This window comes from Hyposmocoma kahamanoa, unplaced genomic scaffold (assembly GCF_003589595.1).
Source record: "Hyposmocoma kahamanoa isolate Upper Pololo Valley unplaced genomic scaffold, ASM358959v1 63, whole genome shotgun sequence".
Taxonomy (NCBI): domain Eukaryota; kingdom Metazoa; phylum Arthropoda; class Insecta; order Lepidoptera; family Cosmopterigidae; genus Hyposmocoma; species Hyposmocoma kahamanoa.
The window spans coordinates 11,156,494-11,173,367 of NW_020653851.1; the positions used below are offsets into that span (position 1 = coordinate 11,156,494).

Sequence of the window (16,874 nt, forward strand, 5' to 3'; positions counted from 1 at the left end):
CACACACACACACACACACACACACACACACACACACACACACACACACGCGCGCGCGCGCACACACACACGCACTCACGCACGCGCACACACGCACTCACGCACGCACGCACACACACACGCACACACACACTCACACACACATATACACACAGGTAACGTTACTCCATCGAGTATACATATAACCAGAAATAGAGACGAAATGTCACTTATTTTGTTAGAAAACTAATCTGCCAAATGAATGACTTCGAAATATACATTACAGTTGGGCAAGCAAATATTATATTATCGAAATCGATAGTCAAGATATTGATAATAGTATCAGTTAAAGATTTTTAAATTTAGCTGATACGATACATTGATTGATTGATTAATTACAACATTTGTATGGAAATAGAGTGTCCAATACATACAAAGGCAATTTGAATCAAACTATTATTTTTAACTGAACTGTTTCTCGGAAGATTATACGTTTAAGGCAAGTACTTGCTTCATGGTTGAACTGTGCATACAGTGTTTTTTTTAAATAGGACAGTATCGGAACATCCGAAGCCATAGAAGACACAAGGAAACTGTCTTAGGAACATCGGGTCTTTTTTTGTGAAAACACACACACTTTTGGCATAGTCATTTTTTTGGTCAAGCGTGACTTGACCATAACAATAAAAAAAATTATCAAATTTTTTTTAGTGCTCATAGACTCAGCTTCTTATAAGGATGATTTTATTGTATTAGAAGAAAATAATTGAGGAATTGTTATTCATTTTGTACGAACTTTTTTTTCTGAGCAACAATCCGCGAGAACCTTGCGCCGATTGGTAAATCCTTTCATCACGACGGCAAGCATGTCCCTTACTTGTGGGCTGCAAGTCTACGCCTTAGATATTTCAAAAAAGAAAAAGTGCAAATATAATATCCTCTCCCTTGACGTTCACTGGTTTACATTGGTCTCAAGAGTTCCACCGCCAATTGTATAGAATTCTTACAAGTGGTACTTTTGATTAACATACCTTAGGACGCAAGCTGGGCACGAGAATAGAGTTGATACCGCCAAGTTTAACGTTGATTTTGAGACACAGGTTGCTCAGCGTCTGTGGTGACGTTTTGTTCACATTCTTGGCCTGCACGCACTGCGTCGCCATACCGAGCACGGTGTCGCCCACGCGTTTTACTTCCGCTAATTGGAATAATGGTAATACGATGGTTAATATACGATACATTTCTTAAGGAATGGATATGAAACCCATAATATGGAATTAATATCAAAAACACACACATAAATTGATATTGATTTAGTAAAGCTCAGGTGGTTTAGTCAATTGATTGTGTTATCAATCGCTTTACAAATTATGTCTGGTTAATATAATAATAATAATAATAACGGGTGCCATTGACACACATAGACAACCACAAATCACACCCAAACTCACGAGAGAAATAAATGTAGGCCTTACAAATATTTCTTCCGGCCCGGGAATCGAACCCGGGGACCTCTGCGTGGCAGTCTGGTATGGTAACCGTTCGGCCACAGAGGCAGTTAAAATATGTGTAAACAGTGTTGTAAATAAATAAATATACCTATTGATAAAGCTGTTAATAAATATGAAGGCACTCGTGTTGCTATCAAAGTGGTTTTCGAATTGACTTACAAATAAATGGACGACGGGTCTAATACAAAAACCACGAAAAAAATGTCCCAAGTCAACCTATTTAAACGTAGTGACATGTAAAGGAATATGAAAAAGCTAAAACGTTGAATTTAAATTGTAATGTCATCGCAGTACTGTCTAATTTTGCTTGCTTCGCTGTCAGTCGAACAAACGAAGACTAAAGCGTGAATGGCGCTCTGTATACGATTTTAACGCCCTATAAGTTCGGACACTTTTTAGCGCGGACCCGACGTCCATATAATTGTAAGTCAATGGGTTTTCCATTTGTTTTTTTCTCGCTAGGCGTGTATTATTGGCCGAGTAGATGATATCTCCATAAAAATACGGGTTATCTTAATTACTTCTTTTATTATTCTTAATTTTAGAATCACTAACTGAAGGAAACAATAAAGGATAGCTATAATTAATTAAGATTCAAGAATATCGTCCACCAAACACGTGGATGCGTGCGCACGTCAACACGACCCAAGGATGACAACCCGCTCAAGATCGCCGCCTCCCCAGTGCTTGGTGTTCGTTCTACTATTGATGTTAGGTAGCGCTGGATTCGTTTTAATGACGACCATCGATTAGATGTGACGCCACTAATCTCCTATTTTGCGAATGCGCCGACAAATATTATATTATATAACTAGACAAATATTTGTAGCTTAAGCGCGAATCAATCGTATTTAAGCCATAAGTTACTTATTTAATATTCAAATAATTTCCTTTCTTGTTCTGTTCTGTGATAGTTTGTCGCCAAAAGAGGGTAGTGATGTAAGCTCAGATGATCAGTGTCAGATGTTACTTCTTGCAACTTTTGATAATTAATTGTAGATACGTCTGAGTATTCGCAAACCACGTAATTCGACGACCTCAGTGGTCGAGTGGCCTGTGCGTCGGTTTTTATCTCCGAGGTCGAGGGTTCGGTCCCCGGCCGGGTTAATGTAGAAAAGTAACTTTTGTATTTTGTCTCGGGCTCGGGTTTAGGTGTTTGTGGTACCGTCGTTGCCTCCAATTTCGATAACACATGCGCTTTGTTACTTATTTTGGGATCGGAGCAGCATGACATTATGTAATATTTAATATTTTTATAATATAACTGTTTGTCCCTGAATAAAATCAAACATATTTTAAGGAACAAGGCAGTTCCTTTTGTTATAGTGGGCACAACACTATAGTAAACAGAGTTGGGAGGTGCAAAAGAAAATAAGTCATCTGGATACAAATAGATAAAATAATTAAGTCATGTATATTAATTAATAATAATAAAGCTGTTTACAAATATTACGTATTTATTGGTATAGAATCAGGTAAAAAAACCACTTGCTGACATATATATAGTTTAATTGTATAGCATAACACATCCCTGCCAAAGTTTGATATATAACGAAAAATATTTATATAAAATATAATATAAATATTTATTGTTATTTATTTGAAGAGTACTCAAGCAAAGTCTTTTCCCATACAAGTGTCGCCCTGTTAGCCCTGTTAATGACATTCAATCGAATTTTAAAGGATTATAGACCTAAGCAATTCTGTATTAGATGAAAAAGGTTAAAGATGAAAAATGTGTGTTTTAAGTTGTTATTTGTTTAAAGACTTCGTTTTATAACAAATTTAAAGATATAGATTAAGGCATCTGATTTTCGCACACCTCATTTCAATCCCTTTAAAAAAAACATGTATTATTTAACATTAGAAGTGTTAAACAGCCAGAATTCGACTCCTATAAAAATAAATATCTTGTAACTTCAAAGCCCTTTCAAATATCAAAATTAACTAAAGAGCAGCTTTTAAATAAAAACAGTCGTGACAATCTCGGAAAGTTTAATCAAAAATTTATTCAGCTGTGACTTTCTACAGACTGACACATGATAGACAAAATTAACCCGAAATAAATTCTGAAATAATTAATACTGTTTATGGATCACTGGCGGCATATAAATAATCAATAATCATATACAATTATTGTTAACAAGGCCTAGATTAGGTATAATGAACGTATTCTACAACAATATGGTACCGTTTAGTCAATTATTAAATAAAAAAAATAAAAATGAAGAACAAAGGTTACCAATAACAAATTTGAATAATGTAATATAATTACCGTAAACAGGCGTCTTCCCAGGCAGCACTACGACGACAAGCTGTAGCTGCACGAACGTTGACTTGAGGTACTTGAACATGGGCTCCACCTGGTCAGGGCCTGTCGCGTACTTGCAGAAGCACGGTTGCCCAATGATTGGCATGCCGGCGTCGTTCGAGATCTTCTGAAGCTGTTGCGTGAAGTTCCTACAAAAGACTCCATCATTTATTTATTTTCTATTGCGTATTAGAGGTATTTAAAACTAATTAATGGTATGGGTGAAGTACTATATGCATGTATTCATAAAGATTAATTTAAATCCGTTCAGACGTCACGACAAAATTGAGAAATAAAAATTCACCAAAACACATTTATAATGTTAGTAGTAAAACTCCGCATTAAGAGTGATAATGGTTACACGAAATAATATGTCGTAAAATTAGAAAAATAGAGCAGACAAATATATACTATATATACTACGATGTATATATTCCGTCGTTTTTGGTAGCACTTACTCTTGCGAATTTGAAAGGCAATGCGATCTTATCAATGTATTTCGAAAATAGGTCAATGACATCTCGTAAAATTCATTTTAGGCTTTTATTTGTATAAGTATGCTCAGCATTAGAATTATCTGTATACAAACTTTTTTCAATACACATTGGCCAACTTGCTATTGGACTTATCTGAGACTAAGCAAGTATGTAATGTAGATCAAATGCACTTTAAAGTGAAATTGAAATTCGTTTGAAAGCAAATAAATTAAATAATAAATTACGCACACACTCATAGCCTCACACTGGGGAAATCCTGTATTGTGTCATGGACATAGACAAATTACACCCAAACTGCCTAGAGAAATAAATGTAGGCTTTACGAATATAAATTCCTGGTCTGGGAATCGAACCCGGGACCTCTGCGTGGCAGTCCAGCATGGTAACCGTTCCGCCACAAAGGCAGTTTATTAATGAAAGTGAATTTGAAAGTCCGAGAAAAGTGTATTCTTTTAATTCACACTGATTATAATGTCAATAGCTTTAAATTTTTCTCACTAACTCAAATAACATGAAGAACTAAGTAATAAATACATAATTATTTACACATATTCAGGACAGATATGGTTCTAAAAAGGTTGTAATGAAGTGAAACAAAAAACGAAACCTTCATAGAAACATTCTAGAACTAAAATTACTACTTTATATTTAACAAGGTATAATGTTCTTACTTAAGCGCATCTTCTCTCACAGTCCTCTGTGGCGCAAAACATGCGATAGCCCAAACACGGATCTCAACTCCCATGAAGAATTGTTTCCCACGCATATCCCATACACCCTGGTTCGGCAATGCTTGCTGCACCATAACAAAAACATAACATTTTGATCAAAAACCAGGTACAATTTATAACTTAGTAATAAAATAAAACTGAAGTATCAGTGTTTTTCTACAAGTTTAAGATGAATCAAAACAAAAATTAGTTTGACACCAACAAAGTACGGAAAAGAAATTCTTACTTGACCGCCAAGAGAAGAGACGCGGCCGCCGTATTGCAGTTTGGGCGGTGGCAGCACGCGACCTCGAACCTCCATCATGTTGTTCGAAATGGTCAGCCCAAACTCTTTCACGTACAGATCCGTGTTGAAGTTCGCGCGACGCACCAAATTGTTGATCTCGCGTTCTCTGTGCGATTTCAATATTTAAGCTTAAATTATTGTTATATCACAATACAGAGTTTTTCATGAGTATGCTGTTTTAACAAAATATTTAAGAACTTATAACTATATTTATTTCATTATTCTCAATTTGGTGGCCAATAATGTAGACATATTCTTTTGTTCTTTGAGTGAACTCACAATGGAAACTTTGTTTGTAATATGTTATGAAAATATATAGATTAGTTATAGGCAGATATTTCAAATATAGCTTACTATTGCATTAGGCAAAATCCTGTAATGATAGTTTATAAGTATTGATAAATAATAAAAATTGATAAATTTAAATTGTAATCAAAACAATAACACATTACCCAGTAATATGGCAATATGATTAAATATCTGCATAACATTTTAGAACTATATAGACCAAATACTGTCCATATGTAAGGTTCACATCTTATTTTATATTTAATACATATTTTTATAATCAATCCCTGAATACCAGGAAGTTAAAATTCGATTTATTTTTTGTTTCAAAGAAAAAAGTTTGGGTTTTCAATATCACTTATTACCTATCTGGTGCCGAACGTGCTGTAGCTTTGATCATAGTCGATGTTTGCATGTCTGTGAGTTTCTTAATACATCTCTGGCCAGGTACAATGTTGCATACCTCTAGAGGCAAATATGTGTGCTTGTGCTCTTGACCTACTTGCAAGCATGGCAAGTGTGGGTATCTCAATTTCATTTTATATTTGTCCAAGAAATATTTAGCTACCGTACATTCCACAGTCTGCCCATTATCCAGCTGTAGCGGAAATCTGCAGTAGAATGTTATAATAAGTACTTGTACCTAAACATGTTCATTAAATAATAAAAGATAACAGTCAGGAAAATACTGTGGTTTTAAAACACGCATTAGGGAAGTATTGTGCTCTGTTGATGAATAAATAGAACATAATTAATAAAATCATTACAAATTGAAATAGGTTTGTTTCTAAACTAAATAATAGTAGTAATTATTATTCCATCTATGAGCAGATGCTTATAGATGTATTGCAAGATATTTTTCATTTTTCATTTGCTAATTAATGGTATGTTAACTTACGATTGCATTTGCGCGGGTCTACGTGTCACATTGCACACTCTGTATTTTCGTTTCATTGTGCCACAGTGGGTGATTTCAATCTTGAGCCCTTTGATTTCTTTTGTGAATTTGACTCTTTGCGAGTCTGTCAATGGTTTTCTTTGGTCATTAATGTCCCGAATATCCAGGACTTCGCACATAAATTCAATGACTGGCTGTGCTTTGTAGAAGGCAGTTGCAGATACTGAAACAAAATGTGTTATAGAAATGTAGGCCCACCAAAAACAAACAATGTTTTCCTCTTTAAAAAATTGCCAAAGTCAAGGTAATGAAGTTTTTTTAAATGTATTTTATGGTTACATACCATCAATATTCAACATCATTTTCCACTGGCTTGGCCTCACTGACTGATGGAAACCAAACCAGACTTCCCTGCCGCCTCCAAGAGGATGGTAGTACCCTTCAGGTGACGAGAAAAATGATCTGCCCACTGGAGTGTACATCATTGATGGCAAATGTCGCATTACTACATCAAGAGCTAATATAGCATCATAGGGAATTTGTCTTGTGCGCCCTTCAAGAGCCTCTTCTAAAGCAAAAAGTGACACCTACAAAACAGCAATTTATGAGTAATTAAAATATTAAGGTTTTGTATAACATTAAGTCCAAGTGTTCAATATTAGCTTTAGAGTTCGACTCACTTGCCACGGCACTTCAACATCAAGTGTGTAGACAATACCACCCTCAGAACGAAAAAAGGCATAGTTATGCCTTTTTTCATATGAGGGCAGAATACACAAAAGTTCTTTTCTAATATGACACTGGTGATGCATGCTGCCAAGTGGGGTATAACACATTATTCAAATGCTCATTCTATTGTTTTATGGGCCTCATTCTATGCAGTCAATATTTAATGTGCTCAAAAAATGTTAAACGTGTCAGTTATTCTTAGAACTTGATTTTGAGTATAAAAAGTTATGCAGAGTATTTGCATTTTTACCAAAAATGTGTAATTACCATTTTAAAGACAATCATAATAGCATAAAACTGAGCTTCCCTTCAATTAACACAAATATGAATCATTTTAGAAAACTTATTTAGTTAAGTATTTTACTGTCAACTAATTACATGTTACTCTAATTACTCCTAAATTATAGAATATACACATAGCAACATATTTAAAAAGAACACCACATTAAGAAATGAGTGAGAATTATAAAAAAAAAACTTGCCTGAGCCACCCATTTGATTGTGACACGGAAAACTCTGTCCTTTCCCTCACCAGGCAAGATCACTTCAAGTTCCACTCTATCATTGCCAATGGGCAGTGGATCTCTTGTGTACAGGTTATTCCTACCGTCAAACACAGGCTTGAGGGCACCAAATATCTTATTGTAACAATTTACCATTGTCTCTACAATTTCTCTATTCACCTAAAAATTGAAATTTATAAAGAACACAGATCTAACAAAACAACAGGTTAATAATTTAATAGGGTCATTTACCTTTCGGGGGCATTTATCAGGCTGTATATTAACATCGTAGTGATGAACAAAACCTCTTGGCATAGATATTTGGAAATGATTGGCTCTAAGCATAATAGGTCTGCCTTCATGGCCGAGGTTGGGGCGTCGCGGGCATGTCAGCACGGGGAGCTCTGGCGGCGGAGCGGCGGCTGGTGACACGAGGGACACGGCACCCTGACCACTAGACACATTGGCAGGAGACGCGCCTGTCGTGGGGGCGGTGCTGGGTGCACCAGGAGCTGTGCCCGTCGTGCCCGCTGCTGCACTCACCACACTTGGTACTCCTACAGCACCAGCACTGGTCTCCCCCGCTGGAGCTGCTTAAATACAACATCAAAGTTTACTAACAACATCGGCACGTCCCAAACTAAGTCACCACATTCATCATTATGAGCGTTCTCCTCACTAACACATTATTTAGGCCATTGAAACAAAGGATGATGCTGTACCACACACGCGTGTTGCGAATGTTAAAAGGTTTATTACTTACGTTGACCAACGGGGTACATCTTGTTATGCAATAAAATGAACGAAAAGTTAAAAATTAAAGATTTTTTCAAGATTTTCGTGTAGAATTTGCCACAATGTGATCAAAATTGATGTGGATAAATTGGACTGAAAATTGCCTTGACGTTAGTTTGACGTTTGATATTTCCATAGAGAAATATTCTTTTTTGTTTATGTAAGTACGTACAAATAAGGTAGCATCAATGCAAATGGAGCCATACATTTCAATATTCACATCTCAGTTTAACACATTAACGTTTGTATAGAGCTATCCTGTTCTTAAAGGTAATGGAACGCACATTTGAACTCTACTTTCTTGTAGCTTCCTAAAACAAAAATTGGATGTTTTGTCTCATTTTAACATTATGTTAGGTGGATGTATCTCTTTTCTTTTAACAACCAAGTACCACTAAAACACGAGGCTATTTTATTGATCGGCCCTTGAAATCCTGGATTTCTCGGAGAAATTATGTCTATCCCCTACAGTGGTACAATAAAAAGGTCAGCGGGTGTCGTATCTGCAATTGGAAAACAACTAAAAGGTGTGAACCTGAAGGCTGCCAAGAGAATTACAGTAAAATTTGATCCTTTCAGCGACGACGTTACACACACAAGGTATTTAGCGCAATTAATGAATGTTCATGCGTTTGTAACTTTATAAGCCAGCAGGAGTTCCCTTTTTGGTTTGTTTTTTTAACATTTTAATGAAACATCAGTTAACCTATGTATGTATGTTTATAGTGTAAGAAATTGTATTGTTTCGTATTCAGAGACTTCCTCCACTACATCAGCTCACCAAGAATAGCGCTAACCAACCCCAATTGCTCCTTGAAGACAGAGATTGTTTGTGACCGTAGTGAGCCCACAATAGATGTCACTATTTTGCCTGTAATTGCAGGTATTATATTCTATTAGTTTATTATTTTATTTGAATCTTGTTAGCTCATTATCAGCTCTATAAAAGTATATAACTAGTTTTTCTAAATGTACATCCCATGTTGAAATCTATGCTGTCACTATACAAAAAAGTTAACTTTAGGAAGACTGTTTAAGATCCTGAAAACGAGTTTAAATTTGAAAAAGCAAGAGATTTATTTAGTGACAATATTGTTTTCAACATACAAAATGAGTCTTTGTACCTTCTTACAACGATTTTCTATTATAATACCAACATTTGCATTTATTGCTTTTACTACTGGCTCCATCAAATAGCTATTAAAATATAATTGTTTGATGGTTTCCTTTTCAGAAACTACTCAAATCAAGAAAGTAACATTTAAAAGCCGCAATTTAACTTGTTTGGAACTTTTTCAATTGATGAATAAACATGTGTCTTCTCTAGCTCCAGTAGAGCAGCCAGTCAAATCAATACAAACAAAATCTGAGAAGGGTAAAAGGAAGTAAAGTAGAACCAAATAAATCGAAGATTGCTAGATACTATGGCACGGTCTAAAGGAAACCTAAATGTAATTGAAGAGATCTATAAAACGTTCCCAGCGTTCACTGATGTATTTTCAGAAGACACGTTTTACATATTTGTCTTCTTTTTTGTTTTGTCTACCATTTTGGTTGCCTTTATTCTGTCCAGGTTTATTACCATAAAGCCTGTAGAATAGCATTATAAATGTTTGTATTAGAAATGTTATTAAAGTGATAAAAAAAAATGTGTTCCTAGATTTCACAGCATAACATTTAAAATAAAACAAAGAATCAAATTATAAATTAGAATAAGTATATTTAATACAAATTCCCCCATTTACAAGAGAAAAGGTTGCAACACTTTCGTGACAGCTGTAACAGAGTAGTAAAATCTTATGTCTTATACTTAGAATTCTTGTGTTCCCCAACGAATCTGGAATAAAAAGAAATCTTATATGCAGGGCAATACCATTTAGAGCATAGGTAACATTGTAGCTGCAATGCCGTCAATGTCTAGTCTTATTAAGACTGCAATATTAGGTATTTAATTAGAAGGCCATCAACAAAAACCTAGCTACTGTCTCTCACCCTGAATAGAAGACATTGAAGCAATGGCCGCTACAAACTTCCTTGAGTTTGCCAGCTCATGAGGGAGATGAAGTTAGAAGTGGCTGTTGGCATTCTTATACTGTTGCTTCTTTTTTAGAGATATTGCTATTGGCAAATGTCAGTATATTGTAGGCATCTGCATATATATAAAAACAGGAACTTACATCTTGATTACGGGCCTTATGTTTACGTTCAACTAATGACGTAAGAGCTTCAGAACGGACAGCTAAGGAGTCTATTCTCTCTACTAACTGCTGGTAAGGCGAAAGAGGCTGCGCTCCCATCACTACGTGGCCCAACTTTGAGTCAATTTTCGCATCCAATCGCGCGTTACGGATAAGATTCACAATCCAACATTCCGCCTCATCAGGCTGCATGTTTAGATTTTCTGCTAACATTCTGCAATAATTACCAAATATAAATAAATATCTGCAATACTGACTAAGGTTTATTAGTGAATGTGATAAAAATGAAGTTTAATTATTGTACTATTTACCCTATGCTGATAACTTGGTGTATACGGCAGAAAGTTTCGAATATCATAAGGCGGGCGTTCTCAACGAATTCTTCCAAGCAAGCAATGAGGAAGAAATCTGTCAGTAGCACTGCTTGGCATTGGTTCAATTTCCTGCGCGCCGCCTCGAAGTCAAAGTTTACATAGAGGTGCTCAATGAACTCCGTGATAGGGTCTCTGAAAACAACAGGATTAGTTCATATTGTTGTTGACTCGGATGTCGAATTTTTAGTTTTTAAAATTACCTATAAGTGTAAGCTTCCTGTTGGATGACCTTCACTAAATCTTTAAGAGCATTTCTGCGCGACCGATTTATAATGACTGCGGTTGCCAGGTAACGTAGAATGTGAGGACACATCGTTTGGATGGCATTTAAGTACAATGGTTTGTACAAAAACATTTCAATAATAAGGTCCCGCCCCTTTACGTGGTTGAAGAATACGAAGAGAGACCAATGTACAAGCCAGGTGCGTTGCTGCAGTGCCTGCATGTTACTGGCAGTGGCGCCCGCGCCGCCATTATCAATGAACTCGCGTAGTTTTGTCAAGTCGTCTAGAGCACCGTCCCAATTTTGTACCAGGATCTCGCTTGCCAGCTTACCCCAAAGAACTGACAAATAGTTCTGAAAAAAAAAAGAACGTTTATCATTATATTCATTCTTATAAATTTATACACGAATGTGATGGATATCACTTGCAACATTGTTAAAATAACCTACAAGCTCTATCAACAGTCTTAGTAATCTGGTATGCTGGCCCCATTTAAAAAAATATTACAAACTCCTTGATTAAATTTAGCATCGCCATAAAACAAAAAACTTTGTAATATGTCATTGTTTGTCGAAGTTACATTCGCGAAAATGTCAGCAAATTTAGTAGTTCACAAATTTGAAACCGGCATTAATTTCAAGTCTCTACAAATTACAATAATTGAAGATGGCAACAACGGTTCTTCTGGGGTCAGATACGGGGAATGGATCGATGGCAAGAATCAACAGAAAAAGACAGACAGCGAGAAGTCCTCTAGGTTAATCGTTAAAATAGTCTCTGGCTGTGAATATAACAATTTGAGCTTAGACTCTTGCGCTAGAGAAATAGATAATTCAGATATTTGTTACAACAATGGAACGGAAATGTTCCATTTAAACGACGCCAAACAAAATTTAAATCTATTATGTTTTGAAAAGAACGAGTCTGAAAAATCTTGCTCCATCGCACCTTTTTACGTGCCTGAGGGAAACAACAGTAGATCATTTTACGTACCTGAGGAAATCAACTACCAAATTAATAGTTTTAATAACCACAATGACGAAACAACACGAGGGAACTCTCAGAATTTAGTAAATCAATCTGTAAACTATCAACAGGATTGTAGAAATACGGCTATTAACAACTTGGAGTCCCCCATAAGCCCTTTAGAATACAGTCTCGAGAAAGTCAAGGAAAACAATGCACGGATTATGGAGAATATTCACATGCTCAATAGAACCTTAAATTATACTAAAAAGGAAGAAATACTAGATATAGTTTGTCCTAAATCTATGAGGTTTCCATGCAACAATTGTGGTAAATGCTTTGTGTACGAAACGGGGCTTAAAAGGCATTATTCCATGAGACATTCTATCTCCGAAATGCAGCCGCGATGGCAAGTCGTTTGGACGTGCACAGAGTGTTTCCAAGTTTGGCCTCGACAAGATCTGGCGATAAAACATTCAAATAAATGCTGCAAAACTAGTAACACAGACTGCGTCCGAGAAATAAAAACTTCCTCTTTATTGCAATGCGAGTTCTGTGAAAAAGTTTATACTAGTATTCCGAGACTCTTGCGACATTCTAAGATTCATACAACAGCAAATAACTATGAATGCAATGCTTGTGAATCAACATTTCTTTCGTACAAAGCTGCGGAACAACATTGGCTTTTTTGCCCCTGGTTGAAAATGTGTTACAGTTTCTCGTTGCCTAAAATGTTACTGTGCAACGCTTGCGATCGCAAATTTAAAAACTACGAGCAGTTATATAATCATAGGTATGGGCCATAAATTTGTAGTCGCAAAAATTTTTACAAATTATAGTTTCTATCATTTGCGTTTTTTCAGATATAAAGTTGGTCATTTCATGACCAAAACTCACTGCCACAAGGGTAGTGTGAAAGCCCTCGGAATATTAGTTTACCAGTGCGAGATTTGCGCTCAATGGTTCACAGCCATACCGTCTCTTCAAAATCATAGGAGTCAGCATCATTCCGTTTATGACTCTGGGATGCAATGTAAAATCGTAAGTTTTTCTGTTTATGACTAGGATGCAATGTAAAATCGGAAGTTTTTATATCATCGAGACTTAGAAATGTCAACGACGTTCATAATGACAAATTGGCATCATAAAAGGAGGCTCACGTGTTATGTATTAACTCGCACGCTACTTAAATTGACATGTATTTAACTGCCAGTTCACGGCGCTTTTGTCAGATCTGTACGCACCCTTAGACGAAACAAAATTCTTTTATTTAAATTTCTTTACAGGAAAACTACGAATACAATAACAACTATTACGAGACTGCTGAAATTGACTACCAAGTGAACCACTTGGATAACCAGCAATACCTATAATTGATTGTTATTATTTGATATATCATGTTCAGGATTACACCTGTATGAGAGATTATTAGCTGTAATAAAGCTATGAATTTTATGAAGGTAGTTTTAATTACTGTAATTAGATGTCTAAAGTTGTCAACAGCCATCACAATGTACTACAATGTTACTACACAAATAACAAGGTCAAAATCATCCTCTACAAAACAATTTTATGGTATTAGTCTCAATTTAGAAAGGGGTAATGGGGAGACATGAAAAAGTGCTTATGAAAAGTCTTTCTAGTCAAAAAGCACCTTAAAATAAAAAGACGTATATCTGCATTGACTTACCAACAAATGGACGTCGGGTCTAATACAAAAACCACGAAAAAATGTCTGAAGGTCAACTTACTACTACTTTCTTACCATACAAACATAGTGACATGTAACGAAATTTAAAAAAAACAAACATTTAATTTAAATTGTAACATCATTGCAGTACTGCCCAAAAACACAAAGTGGGGCAGATACATACATACAAATATTACAAATGTGAAAATAAGCATGTACTCTAAGAAATGTACCAATATCCCAACTAAACGTAAACTCAAATATCCGTAATTCCGAAGACCGAATTATAATAAAACTGTTACGCTTTCAAGTAATTTTGATACTTTTGACATAGACAAAATTAGCTTTTGTTTTGAATATTCCTAAAAAAATGCATTTGACATAATGAAAATTACACCTAACGTTATTTGGGGCAAATGTATTTTCTTACTTCTGATGGGTAATCCCAAGCCGTAAAACGAGTACAACAATATTTAGTTAGTTATTGCTAATGTTTACCAAAAAATTATTTTAAAAATAAGATTAAAATCAAAGCGGCTCTATAGTTATTTTGTTCTAAATTTCATTTGTGGTTTCAACAATTGAAAATGACCACGAAGTTTACATAAGCTTCTTGAAATTGACATAAAGGGTCTCTTTCCATTTGTCGCGCATGCAATGTGAAAAAAAGGACAGGTTACTAAAGTTAGGTATATGATTATTTTGTTTGCTGTTGTAATTTATATTTACGATTCATTTATATAAATTAAATACTGTATAACTGTACAAAATAACATTTTTAAATGATGACTATGATAACACAATATATTTGTTTAGTGAAAATATGTATGATACAAAATCATGTTTTTACACTTTACTGCAGTTATTTTTACAAGTTATTATTATATAGTACTGCATGATTGACAACTGACATGACTGACTGTTGTGCGATTGATGTTCCAAATTAGATTTCAACGCCCTATAATTGCGGACACTTTTTAGCATGAACCCGATGTCCATTTGTTGGTAGGTCAGTATGTATCTGTCAAAATATGACTCACCTTATCAGTGGGTGACATGACAAGCTGGCAGAAGTACAAATAAGAAGCAGACTCGACATAGTTACCGCATTCATACCGGTATTTTGCCAGTCGATACATGCTATCTATCATCTCTATTTTAAACTGAAAATAATCAGATAAGGTATACATTAAAAATTGTTATAATAATTTTATTATAAGATGGAAAGTTCCATTTCTTCATACTTGATAAATGGAAAATTTTAGTACTTAAACCTTTGTACATATGTAAGAAACAGTACATACAGAGTGATCACCTAATGTTGATTAATCAACATCTTTATCATCAGCCTGCAACTGAGGGTTGATACTAACAGATTTATTAACATTTATTATCTTGAGAGAACTCACTCCTGCCTCTAAGATTCTAAGTCTATTGTGTATATACATATAGCCTTTTTTAAAAATGCATAGTTCCTCTACTATACCACAGTATACATTGATCTACTGAATTATTCAACAATGAAGGTTCATAAAGCAAATGACCTCAAACTCCTTATTAGTAGTCAGGTAGTTGATTAGAGTTTTTGGATCTCTCATGGTTTCAACAGTCTTCATGACATCATCTCTCTGCATGAGTCGTAGAACTGGTTCAACGGCATCCTGAAGTTCTTGGAGTTGCGAGAGTACCACACCTCTCCGATCTTTTATTTCCTGTTGAAGTAATAGAGTATTTAGTATTCATTTCACTGAAATGGTATAAAAAAGGGTTTAAAAAGAGAATGTTTTAACAGATGGACACAGTAAAAGAATCAGTTTTATATTATATACAATATTCTATTCCATTCACTAAAAAAATTGTCAGCAATTTTATATAACATATTATATATCATTATACATATATAATATATGTTATAATTATAGTTGTAACATATAGTTAAATTGATGAAGAACATTGTTAAACTTTTTGAAGAATATAAAATACTGTCATGTACAAAACATACTTTTACTAAGGTAGTAAATATATAACATTCTCACATCTAAAATGAATATACAAGGTACCAAATACCTCCGGAGTATCCTCCTCGGGGTAAAGCATTCTTCGTATGTCAATGACATAGTCAATCATGTTGGTCTTGCTCAGAATTTCCAACTTTGCTTGAAGTAACTCAGACTGGTCATAGGTCTGAAAATGTATCAAATATTGCACTGATGTTTCATTTTTACCAACAGTTGCAGAAGAGGTACTAATAAAAGGACTAAGAAGTGACTCAAATCGTTTAAGTTTACAAAATACTAGGACACAACGATTGGGACAACTAACCTCTTTCGCAGCTAAAAATTCCAATAGAGGAAATACAAGGTGACGGTCTAAATATTGACCGATTTTAAATGTTAGATCGAACTTAGAGTAACTCATGTTTACTTCTATTAATTCCACAAAATTACTATACAATTTATTAAGCTTGCACGGTGCCAGTCAAAAAGAATTGACAGCAACACAAATGCACAAATTAATTGTAACCTCAAACCTAAAGCTTTTGTGGCATATAAATAATAAGAGAATACAGATTAATATATGGGACTTTAGTCGGTTTAAATGTTTCTCTTTCTCTTGTTCGCATAGCGTATGCAAAATGTTTCCTAAAAAAGCACAATTACGATTGTAACGGATACGGAAATCACTAGAGATATTCGCTATTCTACATATTCTATATCGTTTTTCCACACGTAGCACCGCGTTTACACTATAGTCGATTGTTTCGTCGAAACATTCGTGTCGAGATGTGTCGAGTGGTTGAAGCGCGTTCACACATTCGTGCGATAGGCGATGCGATGCACGACACGCATGCGTAAACGGTCACTTCGCTATTCGCGTGGGCGTCGTGCATCGCA

General features: G+C 35.2%; 5 protein-coding genes across 8 annotated transcripts in view; 3 read left to right on the forward strand and 2 right to left on the reverse strand.

The window, feature by feature from the left end:
* Window positions 1-8,624, reverse strand: part of LOC113230493 (protein argonaute-2) — a 15,533-nt gene extending 6,909 nt beyond the window's left edge. For 2 of the 4 annotated variants that reach the window (XM_026464451.1, XM_026464449.1), the window contains exons 1-10: window positions 8,497-8,624; window positions 7,986-8,323; window positions 7,713-7,913; window positions 6,845-7,088; window positions 6,502-6,724; window positions 5,969-6,214; window positions 5,256-5,421; window positions 4,970-5,094; window positions 3,766-3,950; window positions 1,011-1,177 (exon numbers count right to left, since the gene is read on the reverse strand). In XM_026464451.1, the coding sequence (XP_026320236.1) occupies window positions 1,011-1,177; window positions 3,766-3,950; window positions 4,970-5,094; window positions 5,256-5,421; window positions 5,969-6,214; window positions 6,502-6,724; window positions 6,845-7,088; window positions 7,713-7,913; window positions 7,986-8,323; window positions 8,497-8,515 (1,914 nt within the window). In that variant the 5' untranslated portion in view covers window positions 8,516-8,624. Of the gene's footprint in view, window positions 1-1,010; window positions 1,178-3,765; window positions 3,951-4,969; window positions 5,095-5,255; window positions 5,422-5,968; window positions 6,215-6,501; window positions 6,725-6,844; window positions 7,089-7,712; window positions 7,914-7,985; window positions 8,327-8,496 lie in introns of all 4 variants that reach the window. The other 2 variants (XM_026464450.1, XM_026464448.1) reach the window with 1 other exon arrangement.
* Window positions 8,625-8,918: 294 nt separating this feature from the next.
* Window positions 8,919-9,952, forward strand: LOC113230388 (39S ribosomal protein L53, mitochondrial). Its single transcript, XM_026464296.1, has 3 exons — window positions 8,919-9,128; window positions 9,284-9,411; window positions 9,763-9,952. Exons 1-3 carry the CDS (start codon window positions 8,983-8,985, stop codon window positions 9,915-9,917), a joined length of 429 nt encoding a protein of 142 aa, XP_026320081.1. The 5' UTR covers window positions 8,919-8,982; the 3' UTR covers window positions 9,918-9,952.
* LOC113230389 lies at window positions 9,922-10,190 on the forward strand. Its single transcript, XM_026464297.1, has one exon. It carries the CDS (start codon window positions 9,953-9,955, stop codon window positions 10,127-10,129), a length of 177 nt encoding a protein of 58 aa, XP_026320082.1. The 5' UTR covers window positions 9,922-9,952; the 3' UTR covers window positions 10,130-10,190.
* A 64-nt stretch (window positions 10,191-10,254) lies between these two features.
* LOC113230364 (eukaryotic translation initiation factor 3 subunit E) lies at window positions 10,255-16,547 on the reverse strand. The gene is made up of 8 exons (XM_026464266.1): window positions 16,303-16,547; window positions 16,048-16,164; window positions 15,525-15,692; window positions 15,021-15,143; window positions 11,301-11,677; window positions 11,038-11,232; window positions 10,706-10,940; window positions 10,255-10,365 (listed from the first exon to the last, which is right to left on the reverse strand). The coding sequence occupies exons 1-8, from the start codon at window positions 16,396-16,398 to the stop codon at window positions 10,339-10,341; spliced, it is 1,338 nt and encodes a 445-aa protein (XP_026320051.1). The 5' UTR covers window positions 16,399-16,547; the 3' UTR covers window positions 10,255-10,338.
* Window positions 11,642-13,713, forward strand: LOC113230363 (zinc finger protein 652-like). Its single transcript, XM_026464265.1, has 3 exons — window positions 11,642-13,083; window positions 13,154-13,331; window positions 13,577-13,713. The coding sequence occupies exons 1-3, from the start codon at window positions 11,882-11,884 to the stop codon at window positions 13,661-13,663; spliced, it is 1,467 nt and encodes a 488-aa protein (XP_026320050.1). The 5' UTR covers window positions 11,642-11,881; the 3' UTR covers window positions 13,664-13,713.
* Window positions 16,548-16,874: the final 327 nt, after the last annotated feature.